This window comes from Lutra lutra, chromosome 12 (genome assembly GCF_902655055.1).
Source record: "Lutra lutra chromosome 12, mLutLut1.2, whole genome shotgun sequence".
NCBI classification, from domain to species: Eukaryota; Metazoa; Chordata; class Mammalia; order Carnivora; family Mustelidae; genus Lutra; species Lutra lutra.
The window spans coordinates 82907785-82926015 of record NC_062289.1 but is presented as its reverse complement, the minus strand read 5'-3'; the positions used below and the strand labels follow the sequence as shown (position 1 = coordinate 82926015).

Genomic DNA, 18231 nt, shown 5'->3' with positions numbered 1-18231 from the left:
CTAGCGGGGCTCAGCTCAGCCTTCCCCGGTCCCCAGTCTTGGCCAGAGGCCATGTGAACCCAGGAGGCTGCTTATCAGCATGGTTGCCCCATGAGCTCAGCACTCTTCCCGCTAGGAGCAGAAACCCGTTTCCATGACTCCGTCCCTGTGGCCAGCAGGAGCAGGGTGGGGAGCCGCCCGCCCTGACTCCATTCCCCAGGCACAAAGAGTGAGTGGAGCAGCCGGTCTCTGGCCGGGGGCCCTTCCCGGAGGATCGGGCCCCCGTGCATACTGTTCCCAAAGGCAAGGAGCTCAGGACCCCCCGAGCCCTAAGAAGCCTGTGGCCGGGCCTTTGCTGGTCACAGAGCCACCCAGCAGACTACCTTCCTGACATGACGGGGTGAGGCTCCTGCCAGCAGGGGCTCCCAGGGAACCCCGGACACACAAAACACGGCTCACTTCCTTTTGTGGCGGAAGACCCAAAGAGCTCTGGATCAATCCAACTTTCACATGAAATGTTCTAGAACTTGCCATTTTAACATGCCCCAAGGTGAATCACGGGGCAGAGGAAAGGCTCTGAGTGAACTCTGCTATTTGAAAGTCAGATTTTCCTCCCTCTCACTCTGCCCAGAACTTTTCCGAGACAGGAGAGGAGAGACAACAGACCGCACTGTTTTTAGTCAAAATAAAAACGACCCGCCTGCCTCACTAGAAAACATTCCTCCAGCGTCCAGATGTGGGTGGGAGCGGGTCTCTGCACCTCTGCCCTCAGCCAGCCCCAACTCAGGGGTATGAGCTTTTGGTTTTGGCCAGGGGTTTCAGGATCCTCAACCATCAGTCAAAATCCAGTGCTCCAGGGGCTTGGGTAGGAGGTGGGGTTGGGCACCTCACCCCAGGAGCAAAGACAAAGGTAAGAAAGGGAGGAACGCAGCTCAGAGATGGGGGCACCCAAACAGGACGGCACGGGGGACCCCAAGGCCAGCCCCGAGAGCAGCCTCAACGGCTCAGTCAACTTGAGCCAGGACGGTGGCCTCCAAGTTCCAGCACCCGGACCCTTGGCGGAGGGGACACGAGCCCCCAGGGGTCTCAGCAGTGTGTTACACAAGCAGCCACGGGCAGACCTGCACCACTGTCTGCAGGGACACGGCAGCCATCTCCCGGTGCCTCTCTGACCCCCACTGACGTCCCGGCGTTGGCGGCCAGCTGCTTTCCGAGCCCGAGTCACACCCAGCTGAGCGGGGGCACTCCCCTGAGAACAGACTGCAGCCCCGACCTGGCCCGGCCTGCTCACCCTCAGCGGCTACAGGACTCCGCTTGAATCACACAGGCTGTCTCCCGCCCCTAGGCCTTGGCACCTGCTGTTCCTGCCTTGTTAAGGATAGAACTGTGCCCCCCACCACCTCCTGAGCCCTCACACATGCTCAAGCCCAAACAGCCGGGGACCCATGAATGTGACCTAATTTGGAAAGGGGCTCTTTATAGACAGGATCAAGTTAAGATGGGATCATCAGGGTGGAGCCGAATCCAGTGACGGAGTCCTCACGAGAAGAACTCTGGGCTCGGGGTCACACAGGAAAACACCGCGTGAGGACGGAGGAGTTAAGAGCCTTCGGGGGAGCAGGGACCTGGCCACACCCGCACACCTGCAGCCACCCGGTCTGGGGGACTTCGTGCCACGGCCCCAGGGAGCCAACCCCGCTGCCTGGCACGCGCCCCTTCCAGACCGGCCCTCGGCTGCTCCCTTCCATGTCCAGCCATGCTCGGCTCACGCCGAGTCGGCCGGTGTGCTGCTGCCCGGGCGCTGGCTGCAGAGGACGAAGCTGCCCCCCGCTCTGCCCACTCACCTGTTCCTGTCGCCTCCCTCGGGCTCGTCCACCTCGTCTGCGCTGCAGGTGGCACTGGAGTCGCTGTCCTGGGGGGCTGCCGCACCCTTGGCCGTGGGAGCTTTGCCCCCGGGGCCGCTGCCCTCCTTCTTCTCCACCTTGAGGGCCCCCTCGGGCGTGGCCTCGGCACTGGCCTCGGCGCCCCCCTTGCCCTTGTCGGGCCCCTCCTCCACGGCCTCCTCTTTGCACTCGCTCTTGACGGGCTCCGTGGGGGGCACCTCGCCGGGCTCTTCCGTCTTGCCCACGTCCACAGCCAGCTCTTGGGCCACAGGGGGCTTCTGCTCCTCCTCCACCACCGCCAGGGTGGCTGCAGCATCGTCCTCCTCCTTCTCCTCCTTGGGGACCACAGGAGGGGGTGCGGTGGGTGATGCGGGTGCTGGCGGGGGCGTGGGCGGGCGGGCGGCTTCAGGGGCCGGGGTGGGCTCAGGGGCAGTCAGAGCGTCCTCTGGTGGAGGGGTGGGTGGCTCAGGGGGTGGCACGTCGGGGCCCGGGCCGGGCGGGGGCTTGGGCCCGTTCTGCCCAGTGTCCTTGGCGGCCTCGGTGCGGGGGGAGGGGATGCTCTCAGTGTCAGAGCTGTTGTTGACTGCGGCTGTGAGGGGGAGAGAGGGGCAGGGTGAGTGGTGCCGGGTGGCTCAGGCGTAGACCTGGAACTGCTCATCCCAGCTCCGGGGCCCAAATTCAGGATGCCCTAAGTGGCCCCACAGCTGGACACCCCAACAGCCCTGAGGCTCCCACACACATGGGCAGCCGGCCCCTCCCGGTCCTAGGGCCCTGCCCTCCCCCGCCACCTGATCCCCATGCTGACCCTGGTGCCCAGACACCTCACTGACTTCCAGCCCCTGGGGTCACTGGCACCCCTATGTGGCCAGGGCCAGGGGCTCTCATCTGAGCTCCAGAGCTGGCTGTGCCCTAGCCAGAAGCCCAGCCATGGAAACGCAGGTTCCCTCTGGGCCTTGCTCTCCCCCTCTGCAGAGTGGGCAAGCAGATCCTGGCTCACAGGGGGTGTAAGCCAGGGTGTGGCAGCACAGGGTGACACTGGTGACTTCCCTACTGTGTCAGGGGACTCTGAACAGCCTGAGGGGAAAGCGTCCCGTCCCACGGCATCCCCCATCGGGAGGCCCACACAGCCCCGGCACCTGGCAGGTGCACAGGGAAGTGGTAACCGAGTGACTGAACGTGCATCCGGATGAAGGGTGAGGGCAGCTTGCCTCCCACCGGGCTCTTCAGCCTTAACAACACTCCTGTCACTTCTCTGGGTCTCAGTTTCCCCCATTTTGTGTAAAATGGGGACAAAGTGAAAAGCCCTGCACTTGCTGTTGGGAAATCAAACAAGGTGCAAGTCACAGACGAGAACACTGGTGAAAATCAACAGAACAGTGAAGCCGAGCGTACAGATCTGCAAGCTTGAGTCAGGGAACAGCATGGGGAACAGACACCACACAGGGAAGGCGGACAGAGGCAGCAGCAGCACAAATGTTGGCACTCACAGAGGCATGCTCACGGAAGTGGGCCCCTCGCTGAGGACAGGTGCCCTCGGGATGCCCCTGACCCCAGCACAGCCCTACCCCGACCTCGCCCCCCCCCCACCGCCGCCAGGCCAGCCGGCCACACTCGTACCTGGGCCACTGCATTCCCCTCTGGGCACCTCGCTCCCAGAGGTGTGTAAGGCTGGAAGGAAGCGAGAGAAGGATTAGAAGCAAGGCGGCAGGAGCAGCAGGTGGCAGAGAGGAGATGGCCAGGGGGGCGAGCAACAGGGGGACCTGTGGCCTCATCTCGGAGTGACGTGCCCTTTCCCTTCAGACCCATGGGTGACCTGCAGCAGCCTTGGCCAGCAACAGAGTGGTGCAGGGAGAAGGGCCAGTCCCGCCCACTCCTGGGTGTCCTTGGACAAGTCACTGGCCTTCTTTGGACCTGTGTTCCCAGGACGGAGGTGGGGATGCCGACCTCAGAGGTGGGCAGGGCGGAAGGAGCGGCCTTTATGGCCCTGGACCCCATCCCACCGTTCAGCCCCAGAGCAAGGTAGGCAGGGAGCCGCCATGGCCCTGGACGAAGGCCTCCTTCAGTCCCGGCTGCCCAGGATGCAGCAAGGCACTTACTGCCTGCCCCCTGGAGGGGTTTGTCATGCTGCTGGGGCTGGCTGGGCTTTCTAGAAGGTTCCACGAGGGTGACCTCAGGCCCTAACCCGGAACCTCTCTGACCTCCCCCTTCCTGGTCACAAGGCACAGGATTACGGGCAAAAGCTGGCTGGACGGCCAACTCCAACTCCACCAGTTACGTGACACCCCGTGAGAGTAGTTCTTCTCTCCCTGGGCCTCGGTTTCCAAAACTGACCCATGTGATGGGAGTATCACCCTGTACCTTTGTGCGGATTTTCTAGCCCACTGCACAGGACCCATTCAGAGCCATCAGGTGGTCACAGAGCCTCAGCTCTGCCAGACCAGCCCTCCCCCTCCCTCTCCCCCACCCAAGCACATAATGTCCCTCCACCACCCCCACTGTGGGATGTGAGCCCTACAAGTGACGGGGACTTCTCTACCACACAGTTCTCTTACTGGGCAGTGTCTGTTCTGGTCTTAATGCTGAGCCGAAGTCTGGCTTCCTTCTACTCTCCCACTAAGGCTGCATCCTATCCACAGAAACAGCTGGGAGGATATTTAAAGAGGGGGGATTGGGTTTCTGCTTCCTTCTCTTTTTCTGGCTATAAATTCAGGACCCAGAAAACAAGGGCAGAGGGACTGGTGGTGCTCACTCAGACGCTGGCCAGGCCTCTCACCAACTTGGATTAGAGAGACCCAGAGCAGTAAGGGGGCCAGACTCTATCCCCAGCTTGAGGCAAGAGCAGCCACATGGCCCAATTCTCTGTTCTCAACCAGGAAGTGAGGTTCAGGCCCGAGAATGCACTGGGGGCTGGCAGGGCTCGAATTTATTTGCAGGCCTGGTTTGAGGAACCAGGAGGTGACTCCCTCCTTTCTTTACCATGTTGGCAGAAGCTTGGGAGTTTGAATGCAGAGGTAGGCAGACAGGAGGAAAAGGAAGGCACCCTAGGCAGGGGCAAGAGGAAAGAGGGTTCTGTTCGCCAGGAACACGAGGCCCCAAATGGGGCAGCCCTGGGTAGGAAGGGAACAGGAGAGGCACAGGTGTTCAGCTAAGCTAGGGGCTGGGGTCTTTGGGGACAACGTGCCATGGGGGACAGGAACAGACCCATGTAATTTATCACCCAAACTGGAGCATTTGGGAGTAATACCATCATCGCCACCATCACCACTGTCAACACCACCATCACCATCACCACCACTATCACCACCACCACCATCTTACCACCACCATCTTCAACACAACCACCATCACCACCACCATCACCACCACCGACACCATCACCACCATCACCAACACCATCACCATTGTCACCACATAACCACCACCATCATCACCACCATCACCACCACCATCACCATCATCACCACCATCCCCACCAACCCCGCCACCATCACCACCACCATCACCATCACCACCAACACCATCTCCATCACCAGCACCATGCTCCCCCTCCAAGGCAGTTCAGGCCTCTTTCCAGGAGGACCCAGACATTCTTGGGGCAAGTCAGTTCCTGTCCCTCACCTTCTGCCTCCTCCGCCATCTCCTCCTCGTTCCCGCTCGCGCCCGATGCCTCCATCTCCTCATCCTCCACCACAGGCGGGAAGGCAGCCTCTTCACTGGTAGTGGCTGGGGTTTTCTTCTTCTTCCTCCGTGCATTCCTCTCCTTCTCCTAGGGCACAGGGACAGCGGCAGTCACAGCCTGGGTCTGGGCTGTCAGCCCAGGAACTCCCTGTGCCCGGGGCCTTGTCACAGGTGCAGTGGACGGTGATCCCAGCCGAGTGGCCATGAGGCGACCTTCCCCCCTCACGCCCCACCGGCCAAGCATGCCAGTGGCTACTTTTACTGAGGCCTTTATGCTTCCTTCAAGTCCCAGATACGTGTATGGTACAGCCTGGCCGATCAGTTGCCCTGACATCCTTCTGGGACAGGCGAGGAAGGGCTGTTTCTGCCTACAGGCCCCCTGTGACTGGTCCAGCCCCTCTGACGACCCCAGGCAGAGCAGTGACCAGATGTCCCGGAGGACACTGTGCCAGGCACAGTCACTACGTGGGAAGCAAATGAAGGAGGGAAACTTCCTTTGCATGTCACCTCTGCCTCTCACGGAGCCCCGGCAGACAGGACTGGTTTCGGAACCTCATCATTTCACTCCCCCAGTCTTTCCAGGACACCTCCTGCATGCCAGGACAGCCTCGAGGCTGAGGACACACAATGAATAAGGTAGACAAGATCCCTGCCCACAGAGGTCTTCTAGTCAGGGGACCAACAAACAACATATCACTTAATTAGAGACTCAGAGGTGGGGACATGAGCAAGATCAAAACAGACAGGGCGGGGGTTAAACGGACAGGGAAGGCTTCTCGGAGGAGGTGACCTCTGAGCCAAGGAGGAGCACAGAGAGAGAGAGCCGGCCGGGCAAAGCCCTGGAGGTTGGTGGTCCAGGTAGAGGGAAGTGCGAGTACAGACCCCCAAGGGGGGGCCCAGCTCAGTGTGCACAAGGAGCAGAAAGAAGGTTCCCACAGCGGGGACTTGCACGGCCCTCCACAGGGCACCCTCGTCCCCGGAAGCCCGGCTCCCTCACTCATGGGGCCAGATGCCCATCCCCCGGCTTGAGTGCGAGCTTCTCCCTCCTGGTTGACAGCTGCTGTCTTTGCCCCTCCCGGGGCGGGGTACCGAGGTTTGAGCACATCTGCCGGTTACTAACCGGCTGACCGAGCGGGTGGCCTCTGAGGCTCGAACACACAGTTGGCAGAGTTGGGGTACATGTGATGGCGGAGTGCTAGGGTCTCAAGGCGACCAGGGACTCCCGGAGGCAGTGGACTGGTTCCCAAGAGGGGATGACCCGCCCTGATGCAGCTGCAGTGACAGGAGGGTCCCAGCCCGAGCCCTTCAGGATCTCCAAGGAAGGAAGTAGAACCTGTGGTGACCTCAGACACGCCAAGAGCCTCAGGGAAGCCCCTCGCATGGGCCCGGGGATGGTCCCCCCAGAATCCTTGACCGCCCAAAACTCAGAATGTGACCTTATTTGGAAATGAGCTCTTTGCAAATGTAATTAGTTCAGATGAGGTCATACGAGATTAGGGCGGACCCTGAGTCCGGTAAGACTGCTGTCCTTATAAGAAGAGGGGGAATCCGGATGCAGAGGCACACAGAAGCACGTAGGGAGCGATGTCCAGTGGCCAAGGAATGTCCAGCACGACCAGCTGCCCTCAGCAGCTAGAGGAGCAAGGCAGGCTTCTCCCCGGAGCCTCCGGAGGGAGCAGGGCCCTATAGACACCTCCATTTCAGATTTTTGCCTCCAGATTGTGAGAGAATGCTTTTCTATTGTTCTCAGTCACCTCGTTTGTGGTCCTTTGGTACAGGAAACAGGAACCTCCCCTCCGCCAATCCCCTGGCCCCCTGGAGAAAGCCCCTGACCCAAAACTCTCGGGGCAAATGGCCTGCATGCTCCAGGCGCTGCAGGGTCGGCCCGCCCCAGGCCCTCACTATGGCTGGGCTGGGAACAGGCCTCAGTGGGTCCCCAAGCCCCAGCCCCAGTCTGGGAGTGGGATCACTTCCTGTCCTGCCTTCTTCCTGAGCAAATGGGGGTCCTCTGAGCGTAGCCACTCAGAATGTGGGGAGGAAAAGGAAAACGTCCGTTTGCCCGTTAGTCACGGTTTCCGTCACCAACAGGCCAGGGCCATAGCCCCACCCTGCCGAATGTCCCCTGGCCACTGTGGGAACGCCCAGCTCTGCCATCCCCCACCCCCTTCCCCCCCCCCCCCCCCCGGCTCCAGGGGCTGGCCTGGCCTTGCCCCAAACCCCAAGCTTCTCCCAGAGGCCCAGCTGGAGCCCACGAGGCGCGAGAAAGTTGTGTGGCATGTGGGTTCTGTGGGTGCGGCTGAGGGATCCCCCTTCTTCCCCAATCTATTTTTAGCAGGCAGGGACTCACTCCTGTGCTTGGGCTGGGTGAGGCAGGCGAGATCTACCGCCGGGGCGGGGGCGGGGTAGCTGGGTGGGACTCCACAGTGCTGGGAGCCTGGCAGGGAACCGGGGCTCCTGGGGGCCTGGCCGGGATGTGCATCTTCTGGGGACTCAAGGCCAAGCACGGCAAGTATGATGTCAACACTCAAATCCCAACACGGGGTCTGAGAGGCTGGGACTTTCTGAGTGTCTGAGGAATTACACCAAATCCTTCCACATGTGGCCCTGTACCCCCAGAATCAGGAGGGGTGTGCGGAACAGGAGATGCTGGCAAGACAGGTATGATTGCAGCTGCTGTTTATTGAGTACCTACTATGTGCCTGAGTGTTTTCCTGGATTGAGACAACGGAGACACACCTCTGCTCTATAAGCCAGAATACACTGCCCCTGCTTCAAACCTTCCAGGGGCTCCCTGAAACCCTTGATAGAAAACCCCAATTGTTCCCCCTCCATACAGCCCTGCATGGTCTAGATCTGGACCTCACCCACCTCTCCAAAATGTTTGTCCACCTCTGCCCTCCTCGGTCATCCTGCTACAAACACACTGGCCTCCTTGTGCAAACATGTTTACAGGGCCCTCGGCCACAGGGCCTTTGCACTAGTCATTCCTCTGCTTTGACCTCCTTCTTGTAGACACTAGTGTGACTCACTTCCTCACCTCAATCTGGACTTCGCTCAGACCCCACCTCCTCAGAAAGATCTTCCCTATTATCCTGTCAAAATCAGCTAGTGCTTCCAGCCCCCCATCAATCACTCTCTACTATATCCCTCACGTTATCACCTTCAGACCAGAATCAGAAATTACTTGTATGTTCATCTGTCCCTTGAACTGGAATTAGCCCCTAAAGGGCCAGCACCCTTGTTCTCTGCTTTGTCCCCAGCCTACCTGAAACAGGGCCTGTCACCTAGAGTGCAGGTGCTCTGTAACAGTTTCTTTAAAGATTTTATTTATTTATTTATTTGACAGACAGAGATCACAAGCAGGCAGAGAGGCAGGCAGAGAGAGAGGAAGGGAAGCAGGCTCCCCGCCGAGCAGAGAGCCCAATGCGGGACTCGATCCCAGGACCCTGAGATCATGACCTGAGCTGAAGGCAGAGGCCTTAACCCACTGAGCCACCCAGGCGCCCCGTAATAGTTTCTTTAGATGAATGAACTTGATAGACAAAGACACTGGCTCAGAGAGGCAAAGACATTTTTCCGAAATCACACAGCTCATGAGTCAAGTAGCTCACATTTGAATGCAGGTCAGGTTTAAGCACTTTGTTGTCCAGACCGTGTCCCCCTCCAGGCCTATGCAGCCTTGGACAGAGGAGACAACAGAAGGAAACAAGGCAAGGCAAGGCCTGGACTGAGACAGACAGAGACAGAGAAACACGGAAGCTGAGCCCCAGGGCCTGGAATCACAGATGGGAGAAAAGGGTAACCTTCGGCCATAAGGAGGGGGAGGAAAACCTCGGAGAAGGCACTAATGCCAAATGTTACATAAGTCTGGGACATGCGCGCCTGCCCACCCAATCCTGCTTCCTGCTGATGTCGCCCCACGGCCTTGCTCAGGCCAGGCCTGGTGTAAAGCAGGAGGGGACACCCACTGACCCTCTGCTTCCTCAGCTCCTTCCTGCACTGGACAAGGGTAACATGTCTTTCTGAGCTCCAGACGGGAACTGGCCAATGGCCAGAGGTGGCTGCCCCCGCTTCAGGATTCATAAGGACCTAGAGCTTCCTCCTGGAGACCGGAGTGGGCCGGGGAGGGGTGGGAGGCTGAGGTCATGGAGTTCAGTAGCATCTTGTGAGGCTTGCTTGCATACTCCAGTGACGGGGAACTCACCCCTGCAGCTTGGGTGGCCCATCGGGATGAATGGACCCAGGCTGAGCCCAATTTCCCGTGATGGGTCCCTGTGATGTGTTCACTGTGTTTCCTCCATTGCTCCTTCAAGGTCAGCTGGGAACAAGAACCAGCCCCACACTCCCAAATTGCCTTTTCTCACCAAAACAAGTGGTCAGCAAGGTTCAGCCACCTGCGGGCCCCAGAACACGGCCTGCTGGCCCTATCTCCTGGTCCAACACACTTGGTCCACGGCTCACCAGGCAAGACCATGCTCTGCTGAGTCCTGTGTGAGCCACGTCTAGTGGAGGGCAGGCCCACGAAGGGATGCTCCACAGACCCGGGTTCAAATCCCCTCCGTGGTCTCCTGGCCTCATGACCCACCAGTGCATAGGGTCAGGTGACAAAAAGGCCAGCCTCCTCCATCAGCTACCACTACACCTCTCTTAGACCAGCACAACCCACCCGGAGCCCAGCACTGGCAGACGGCTTCTTGCCGTCCACTCCAGGAATGCCCAGCTCCTCCGCCCAGCAGGAACAGCCCACGCACACTGCCCACTAGGCGCACGGTAGGCACTCAGGAGAGGCTTACTGAGTGCACGGCAAGGACAAGGCCTGGCCCCGGGCGCGGCCCCCACCTTACAAAGGACTCCTCGGCTCCCCACAAGCCTGACCGTGGGTCCTAGCCTTACCTTCACTTTACAGAGGACACCGAGCCCGAGTGCGGAGGCTGTGTGCCCATGGGCACCATCGGCCCCCTCCAGCTCAGAGCCCTGCTCTCCGCCATCCTGCTAGGCTGCCTTTCAGATGAAAGACACTAACCGACCCAATCAATCAATCAGTTGAGCAGTCAATCCCTCAGCCAGTCGAGGAGTGGCAGCACTCCATATACAGCACGTATCCGGGGCACGCGAGATCCCAGCCACTGGGCATCTGGCGGCCACGAGCGCCACCAAAGTCATAGCTCTCAGCTGCAGGGTGCTCACAACGGGCCAGGCCCTGTTCCAGGCCCTTCCATCCACCCACTTAGGTGAGTGTCCTAACAGCCCTCCAAGGGGGCCCCTAGTACTGCCCCCACTGCAGAGCTGGGAAAACGGCACACAGAGAGGGCAAGCCACTCGCCCATGGTCACACAGCTAGTAAGCGGCAAGACCTGGATTAGACTCTGGGTCTCTTGGGCCAGAGTCCCTGCATACAGCTGCTCCTGCATACAGCATCTGAGAGAGCGCCTCCCACGCCCCCGAGAAAAAAAGGGGGTGAGTGGCTTTGAGACAGAATTCCACCACTGCTGCTCCCAGCACTATCAGTGGGAGCAGACAGGGCGGCCACCGCTCGCACAGCACTCCCCTCGGGCAAGCACTCAGTTCCCCAAAAGTGGTAACTCATTCAGTCCTTACCAGGGGTCTCGGGGTAAGGGCCCCTATTCCCCCACTTCACAGATGGGGAACTGAGGCTTGGGGGGGGATGAAACTGCCACCCACGGGCACACAGGTGCCCCATGATCAAGCTGGGACTTGACTCCACTCTCACCCCTGAGCTCACACTGCACCATCCACCAGGGGTCTCTGGCCCTCCTACCCGCGCTCTCAAGTCCTGGGGTCCCAGGGGCCACAGCAGGACGGTGCCATGAGGGACTCTGGGAGGGCAGGCCTGTAACCCAACAACCTGGGCTATGGCCAGGTTTGCGTCCATGCTGGCTGGGAGGGGCTGGGGAAGAGGAGGGAAAAGCGGGGAGGAGGGGGAAAGGGAGCAGGAAGACCTCCTCCCGTGCCTGTGCCTGGGCCCAGCTCGGGACCACCCTCCCCCCAAGTTAATTCCTAGCTGGTGTCCACAGAGGCTGCCTCCCTACCAGCCAGCAGCCCCTCCCAGATGCTGCTCTACGGGATTTCAACAGGCCTTAAAGACAGGTGCTCTGCACTCTCATGCCTCCCTGAGTCTTCCTCCCTGCAGAAACCAGAGTCCTAGAAAATCTAGGAAAAAAGGAGAGCTCCTGGGGCACCAGGGAGCACTGCCAGAAGCTAAAGGAGCACCAGGGACCATGTGAACAGCACGCAGGGAAGGCAAAGGTGGTCTAGCCTCACCAGATGTGACTGGGAACAGGAGACAGACAAGAGCTCAACCTAAGACTGAGGGTCGGCCTCAGCCCTGCCACAGGAGCATGACACGGTGTCTCCTGGCCTTGAACAGCCCGCAGCTGCTTAGACACTTGATTCAGTAAGATCCCGCCCAGGGCGGCCGGGGACAGCGCACTTAAAATCTGCACGGGGCTCGAGCACAGTTCAAGTAGGGCGAGTCTGCCCCCGCCTGCCGGCCACGCTGCATGCCTCAGCGGTCTGGGCACCCCCATGGGCTTCGTGGGGAGAGCAATTCAGCCCTGCCTCCCAGGACAGGCTGCACATGCTCTATACCCAGCAACAGGTGGCCTGATCTGGGGGAGGGGGCAGTGATGCAGCCTGGTGACCAAAGCATGGGTCCCTGGGTCATACAGGTGTGGGTTCAAACCCCAAGTCCGCTGTTGATGAGCCTGACTGAGCCTCGGTTTCCCCAGATCTATAACGGTGACAATGCATGGCAGGGGCATGGCGTCAGGGACGGAGGAACAGAAGAGGGCAGGGAAAGAAAGGAGGGGGGAGAGGAGGAAGGGAAGAGGATGTCCCCAAACGGCCCTCCCTTCACAGTATCAGCCACGAAGGAAGCGGTTCTGTCCGCAGAGACCATTTACAATCTCAGCGAGCCCTCCTGGGCTCCTGGCTCCTCTTGAGGCCAGAGGGTAGCAGGAGGCGCCAGGAGGCCAGGGCCAGGCCTGCTGCTCCCTGACCAGTCCTTCCTTCCCCGAGGCAGCCCTAAGACCATGAGGTCAAACGGTGGGGGGGGGGGGGGGTTGGGGGAAGACACTCACTTGGGGTTCATCTGCCCCTGGACCTTTGTTCCAGTGCACTGACAGCCACAGGCCTCGCTGAGGCAGGGCCCGACCCACCATGCTCCTTCCTGCACACACCCAAAGGCATCAGACCCAGGAGAGCAAGGGAGCCGAGGTGGGGCACTGGGAGGGTGAGCCTGGTACAGGGGCCGTGAGCGCCCAGGGCACAGCCCCCACATGAGGCCCGGGCAGGCGGGACGGCGTGCGTGTGCATGTGCGTGTGTGTGTGTGTGTGTCGGGCTGGGGGCGGGGTGCTCACCATCTTCAGCTTGTGCTGCTGCAGGATCTCATCCAGGTTCTGCCTCTTCTTGTAGTTGAAGTAGAAGTTCTTACACTGAGACACGGTCTTGGAGCCCACCATCCGAGCGATGGCCGACCAGTTCCGGCCGTGTTCCAGAAGACCTGTGGAGGAAGGGGAGCAGGTGACAGGAGGCAGGGGCCCGTGCCCACGGCCTGGAGCCCCAGGCTGAAAATGCTCTGAATGCAGGCACAAGGATCCCAGCTCCAGAAGCAGACGGGGGCGGGGAGGAGTGCTGGGGGGTGGGGGACACAGGGGTCTAGCCACCACCCCTCCCCACCCAGGCTACAGGGGCAAAAGGCCCTGGCTCCAGGAACCGGCAGGGGCAGGGGTGCTCACCCCAGGTGCACCCCCGCCAAGGCCACGGTCGAGAATTCCAGGGGCGAGGGGCTGAGATCTGGGGCTGGGACCCCGCCCAGGCCCCCACCTCTCTCGCCTCCCCTGGCTGTCGTGACCTAGCACTGACACTCCCTCACAGCTGCAGATGAGGCCTCAGGCCTCGGGAGACAGGGCTGTTTTCCGGCCGCACCGGGCCAGGGCCAGAGAAAAGGAAGGAACGTGTGAGCAGGGGAGGGAGGGTGGGGTCGGGGTTGGTGTGAGCTGGAGCCCGGAGCCTCTTCACCCGGGCTAATTGGGTACCTCTGGGGCCTGAGGCCGTCATGGGCTTGGGGCCCATAGGGCTGATTCAAGGGATGGGAGTAGACTTGCCCCCCAAACACAGCCCCCTCCCCCATCGCTATGAGTGTCTCACAGCTTCACCGACCCCTGCTATGGGGAGAAATCCCCAGGAACTGGCAGACTCCACGTCAAACCCACCTAGGTTGGAGAAAGTTCTCTCCAGCCCCACAAACTCAGGCCAGAGCTATACCCCCACCCCCACTCCACACCCCATTCTAGCTCCAATACCGTGAACACCAGGCTCAGCGAAAACTCAGTCCCCCGCACGCAGAAGCTGCACCTGGGAAGCCCGGCCCCAGGTCTCAGTCCATCTGCCCAGGGAGCTCCCGGCACACATGGGCACGCCGCACACGTCTCTCTGTACCCCATGTGGCCAGGTCAGCTGGAGCGGGCAGGGCCGGCCACGTCCCAGGGGCTGCTGGAGGGACAGGAGGCAGGCTCCCGACCCCTGAGGGCTGTGGGGCAGGACGGCCCCCCCCCAAGGGCAGCAGGCACGAAATCTGAGTCACGCTGCTGGGAACACAGCAGCCTCAGAGCCCCAGAGCTAGACTATCACAGCAAACGAAAGATTTCCCATAACGAAGTTTGAGGCCATTTTCCTTGAATCAAATCAAGCTGCAAGTAGGAGGGCTCTGACTGGGATTTTGCAGGGGTGCGGGAGCCCGAGGGCCGGACAGTCTGCGCGCTGGCATCCTCCGTCATTCATTTGCTCGTCCACCCACCCGCCCGCCCACCCACCCTCACACGTGCCACCGGCGCGCTGCATACGAGGCTCTCGTGAAAACAGAACTACAACAGGCACAACACGGGCAAGCCGCCACAGCCCGCGGCCGAGGGACCTGGAGTTTGCAGAACCCCTGGGACGAGCTTCCGTCTTGTCCTTGCTGCCCAGGACTGCTCTCCCATCGCCAGCGGGGGGGTGGAGGGGGTGGGGGGAGAGCGGGCTCAAGGGGCCACAGCCATTCGCAAGCTCGTGGGGACAGACCAAGGGCAGAGTGGGAGAGGGGACCCAGGTTTTCCGCTCTCCTGCCTCCGGGCCCCGTGGGGTGGAAGCGGTGCCAGCCCGACAGGCCACCTGCTCCCCAGCGGAGGCTACGGGCCACGTGGCGCCACAGCGGGCTCCTCAGGGTTCCTCAAGGACAGGCACGCAGGGGCGGGCTGGGGCTTGGGATCAAGTGTCACCCAGCCCCCTGACCTTTCCCTCCGCCTGCGCCAGCAGCAGCTGCCACTTCCACAGAACCTGGCGGAGGACGACGGGACGCGAGTTTATTTATATTTCCCCAGCCGGGGCCAAGGGAGCCCAGGCAAACACGTCGGGCCGGAACCCTGGATGGGAGAGGGCGGGTCTCCCATCTGGGCCTGATGGGTGGGGGGGCGGGTAGGAGCAGCGAGGACCCAGGGGGTGGCTGGACCCCAGAGAGGCTGACATTTCCAAACTCAACACATAAATAAGGAGGTGGTTTGAAGGCTGGCTGGGGCCTCAGGGTCCTAATTAACTCCACTTGTGGCAGCAGCAACAGAGGGAGTTGACGAGGGTGACAGGGTCACCCAGCCCTTCCCAAAATCGAGTGGTGACTTCAGGAGGAGCCCTGGACAGCGTAGTCCAGAAGCCCTGCCTGGGAAGTGCTGTGTGGTATCAGCCACCCACTCTGTTCTGTGAGCCTCGGTATCCTGACAGCTACACGAGAGGCTGGGGTGAGTGTCCTCATGTCTCTGGCCAGGGCCCCCTTCTGGTTCCTGTTCCCTAGGCTGAGGGTGCTGGGCACAGGGACAAGCACTTCAGACCTCACCGAGCCTTGCAGACCACCTAAACTAGACCCAGCTGAAAGCCCCCTAGCCGCCATCCGGCTAGAGGGAGCACCTCTGAGCGTGCACCAGCCAAGGACCCCCCCCCCCCCAGCCTGCCCCAAGCAGACCGAGGTCCTGCCCTTCCTCCCCTGACAGCCCCAGCCTGACAGCCAGAAAGGCGCGGGGGGGGGGGGTGCGGGGAGAGAAAGGGTCCCAAGGGAAGGGGTGGGGATGGGGTCCCACGGGCACAGAACTCCTGCGTCCCCTGCCTACTGGCCACAGCCAGGTCCCTGTCACCGGTACCCAATGCCACCCCAAGCCCCTCCTGGGGCCTCACTCACATCCTCTCATCTGCGTCTCCCCCTCGGCCAAGTTTTCCGGAAACATACGGCTTGGAGGATGCTCCAGGGAGTGGAGCTGGGAGCCGCGGGCTGGGAGGCGGGAGGCTGGGCGGCCGCGGTGCCGGCTCCGCGAGGCTTGTGGCTGGAGCAGGCTTGTGGCTGGCGTCTGCTCCCGCTCAGCTCTCCCTCACATCCTTCTGTCCAACAGCGGCGGTGGCGGCGGCGGTGGTGGCGGCAGCGGGAGGGAGGGAGGGAGGGGAGAGGAGGGAAGGGGGGGAGGGGAGGGGAGGGGAGGGAAGGGGAGGGCGGGAGAGGGCGGGCGGAGGCTGGCTCTGAGAAGGGCGGGGAAGCGGCTCCGCACCGCCCGCCCCTAGTGGCCCAGGGCTCCTACCGCCTGCTGCCCGGGCGCTGCCAGTCCTGACACCGTCCCCCCCGCAGACCAGGGCGTGAGAGGTGCCCTTCGCCGATGGGGGCGGGCGGCGGGAACTTGTCAGTTGTGTGCTCCTGCCCAGTGCCAGGCGTCACCAGGGTGCACCGTGTCCGAGGGCTCCTCCAGGCACGAGTGCACCCTGAAAAGAGCTCAGCAAAGGGCGCTGGCCGGGAGCCCCCAGTCCCCGACACCCTCACTGGGCGGAATCCAAAGAGCCCAGCCTGACGGGGCAGCGGAGCCCTGAGCAGCCTCGCTGCACGCCTGGGCTGGCTCTTCCTGCTGCCTGACCCAGCGAGACGCGTCGTCAGGGCTGAATGTGACCTCCAGACGGAGGCTCTCGGGAGCGGGCGGGCGGGGGAGCGTGGCAGAAGCCCAGGTTCAGAAGGGGCGGGCCAACTTGGCGCTGGCTTCCCCCCCCTCTCTCCCCATCCGTGGCGGCGGCGGCGTCAGCGGCAGCGGTACGAACAGATGAGGGCTCAGAAAAACAGAGCTTCTCCACCCCAGCAGACGGGGAGCAAACAGCTTCTTCCGCTGTCATTCCCCGCTGCCGGTTCCACCTGCGGTCCGCCCCCACCCGGCCCGCTGCTGCCAGCCCTCCGCGGGACACTCTGGAGGTCTGGGGCCGCAGGAAGGGGCCCGAGTGCTCCTTCCAGCACCCGCGGGTCTACGGACGGGCCAGGCTGGCTTCGCATTCCCAGAAGCAGCTCAGGACTTGAGTGCAAATGAGACCTCCAGCCACTGAGGGCTGGGGAAAGGGGCTGGAGTCCCCACACAGTTCGTTCTCTGCTGCCCAAGGGTCTCGGGGGGGGGGGGGGCAGCGGCCTTTCCTCCCTCTCCGAGACACCCCTGACAACCAGAGCAGCCTGCCCCGATCGACAGCTGCTAGACCTGTCACAGGCAGCTCCCTCGAGTTTGAAAGTTAACGGGCTTGAACTTTGGAGCCAGATCCAGGTCATGACCGATTTTTCCAACTCCAGGGTCACCGACCTGCTTGTCCCTTTAGCCCTCAGCCTTTATGTCCTGCCCACGGAAACCCAAGGAACGACAGGCCTCCCTGACCCACCTGTGCGCCCAACCCTCGTCCTGGGATCCCAACCGTGTCAGGGACCCAGGACTTTCTGCCTGACTCCCTTGATCCATACCCTGTAGGGAAGAGGTCCAAGTGAGCCTTTAGAACGCCGGTCTTCCAGTGAACCCATGCCTCTCGGGATAAAATCCAGAGGCTTCAGCGTGTCGTGTGAGGCCCTGCAGAAGCAGCCCCACCCCCCCACCCAGCCTGCTCCCCACTTCTCCCCTTGCTCACCCACCCGTTGGGACCTTTTAGGTCCAGCCCTTGAGCGTGACCCAGGACACTTAACACTAGCTGCTTCCTCTACCTGCATGGCTTTTTCACAAATCTGCCTCTGTCCTCCTTCAGCTCAAGGGACACCTCCTCAGAGAAGCCTTCCCTGACCAGCTTCTCTAAAGCCATCCCCCATCCCCTGCCATCGCGAGGCTTTGTTGCCCGCAGAGCATTCAGAAATTAGCTTTGCTCCACTGCTCACGGACGGTCACGTCTCTGTACCCGTAACTGCTAGGCATGCAGAAGGCACTTGGCGCGTGAACAAAGTTCTGGATTCTCCAAGTGTTTCGGTCTGGGGGGCCCCCTGGGTGTCCCATGGCACCCGTGCCACCTCTCTGAGGCCCCCAGGAAGGAGCTACTGAGAGGAGGGGCTGAATAGGGCAGGGCGCCCTAGACCCTCATCAGATGAGGATGGAGGCAGTGCCCGCCAAAGTTCCACGCCTGTGCCCAGATGGCAGATTCTCCCGAGGTCCCCTGCGGTCTGGATTCCCCGACCCCACTTCTAATTTCTAAGGAAAGAGTTTCGTTCTGAAGAGTCAGGAGGCAGGAACTAGGAAGTGAAATTGACCAAGACAGGAAGTCAAGCCAGAAGGTCTGAGTCACATACTCGGAGCCCTGAAGGAGACAAAGGAGCAGTGGGTGGCTGCAGGGGTGGCATCTCAGCACCGTGGCCCGGGGGGGGTCTCAGTCTGG

The 18231-nt window shown here is 61.4% G+C and overlaps 1 protein-coding gene across 28 annotated transcripts in view; it reads right to left on the bottom strand.

The window, feature by feature from the left end:
• The window catches only part of NCOR2 (nuclear receptor corepressor 2), a 208505-nt gene that overhangs the window by 38724 nt on the left and 151550 nt on the right, over positions 1-18231 (bottom strand). For 23 of the 28 annotated variants that reach the window (XM_047697890.1, XM_047697898.1, XM_047697897.1 and 20 more), the window contains 4 exons: positions 12921-13063; positions 5481-5628; positions 3480-3530; positions 1824-2451 (listed from right to left, as the gene is read on the bottom strand). In XM_047697890.1, coding sequence (XP_047553846.1) covers positions 1824-2451; positions 3480-3530; positions 5481-5628; positions 12921-13063 — 970 coding nt within the window. The remainder of the gene's footprint in view (positions 1-1823; positions 2452-3479; positions 3531-5480; positions 5629-12920; positions 13064-18231) is intronic. The other 5 variants (XM_047697904.1, XM_047697917.1, XM_047697912.1 and 2 more) reach the window with 1 other exon arrangement.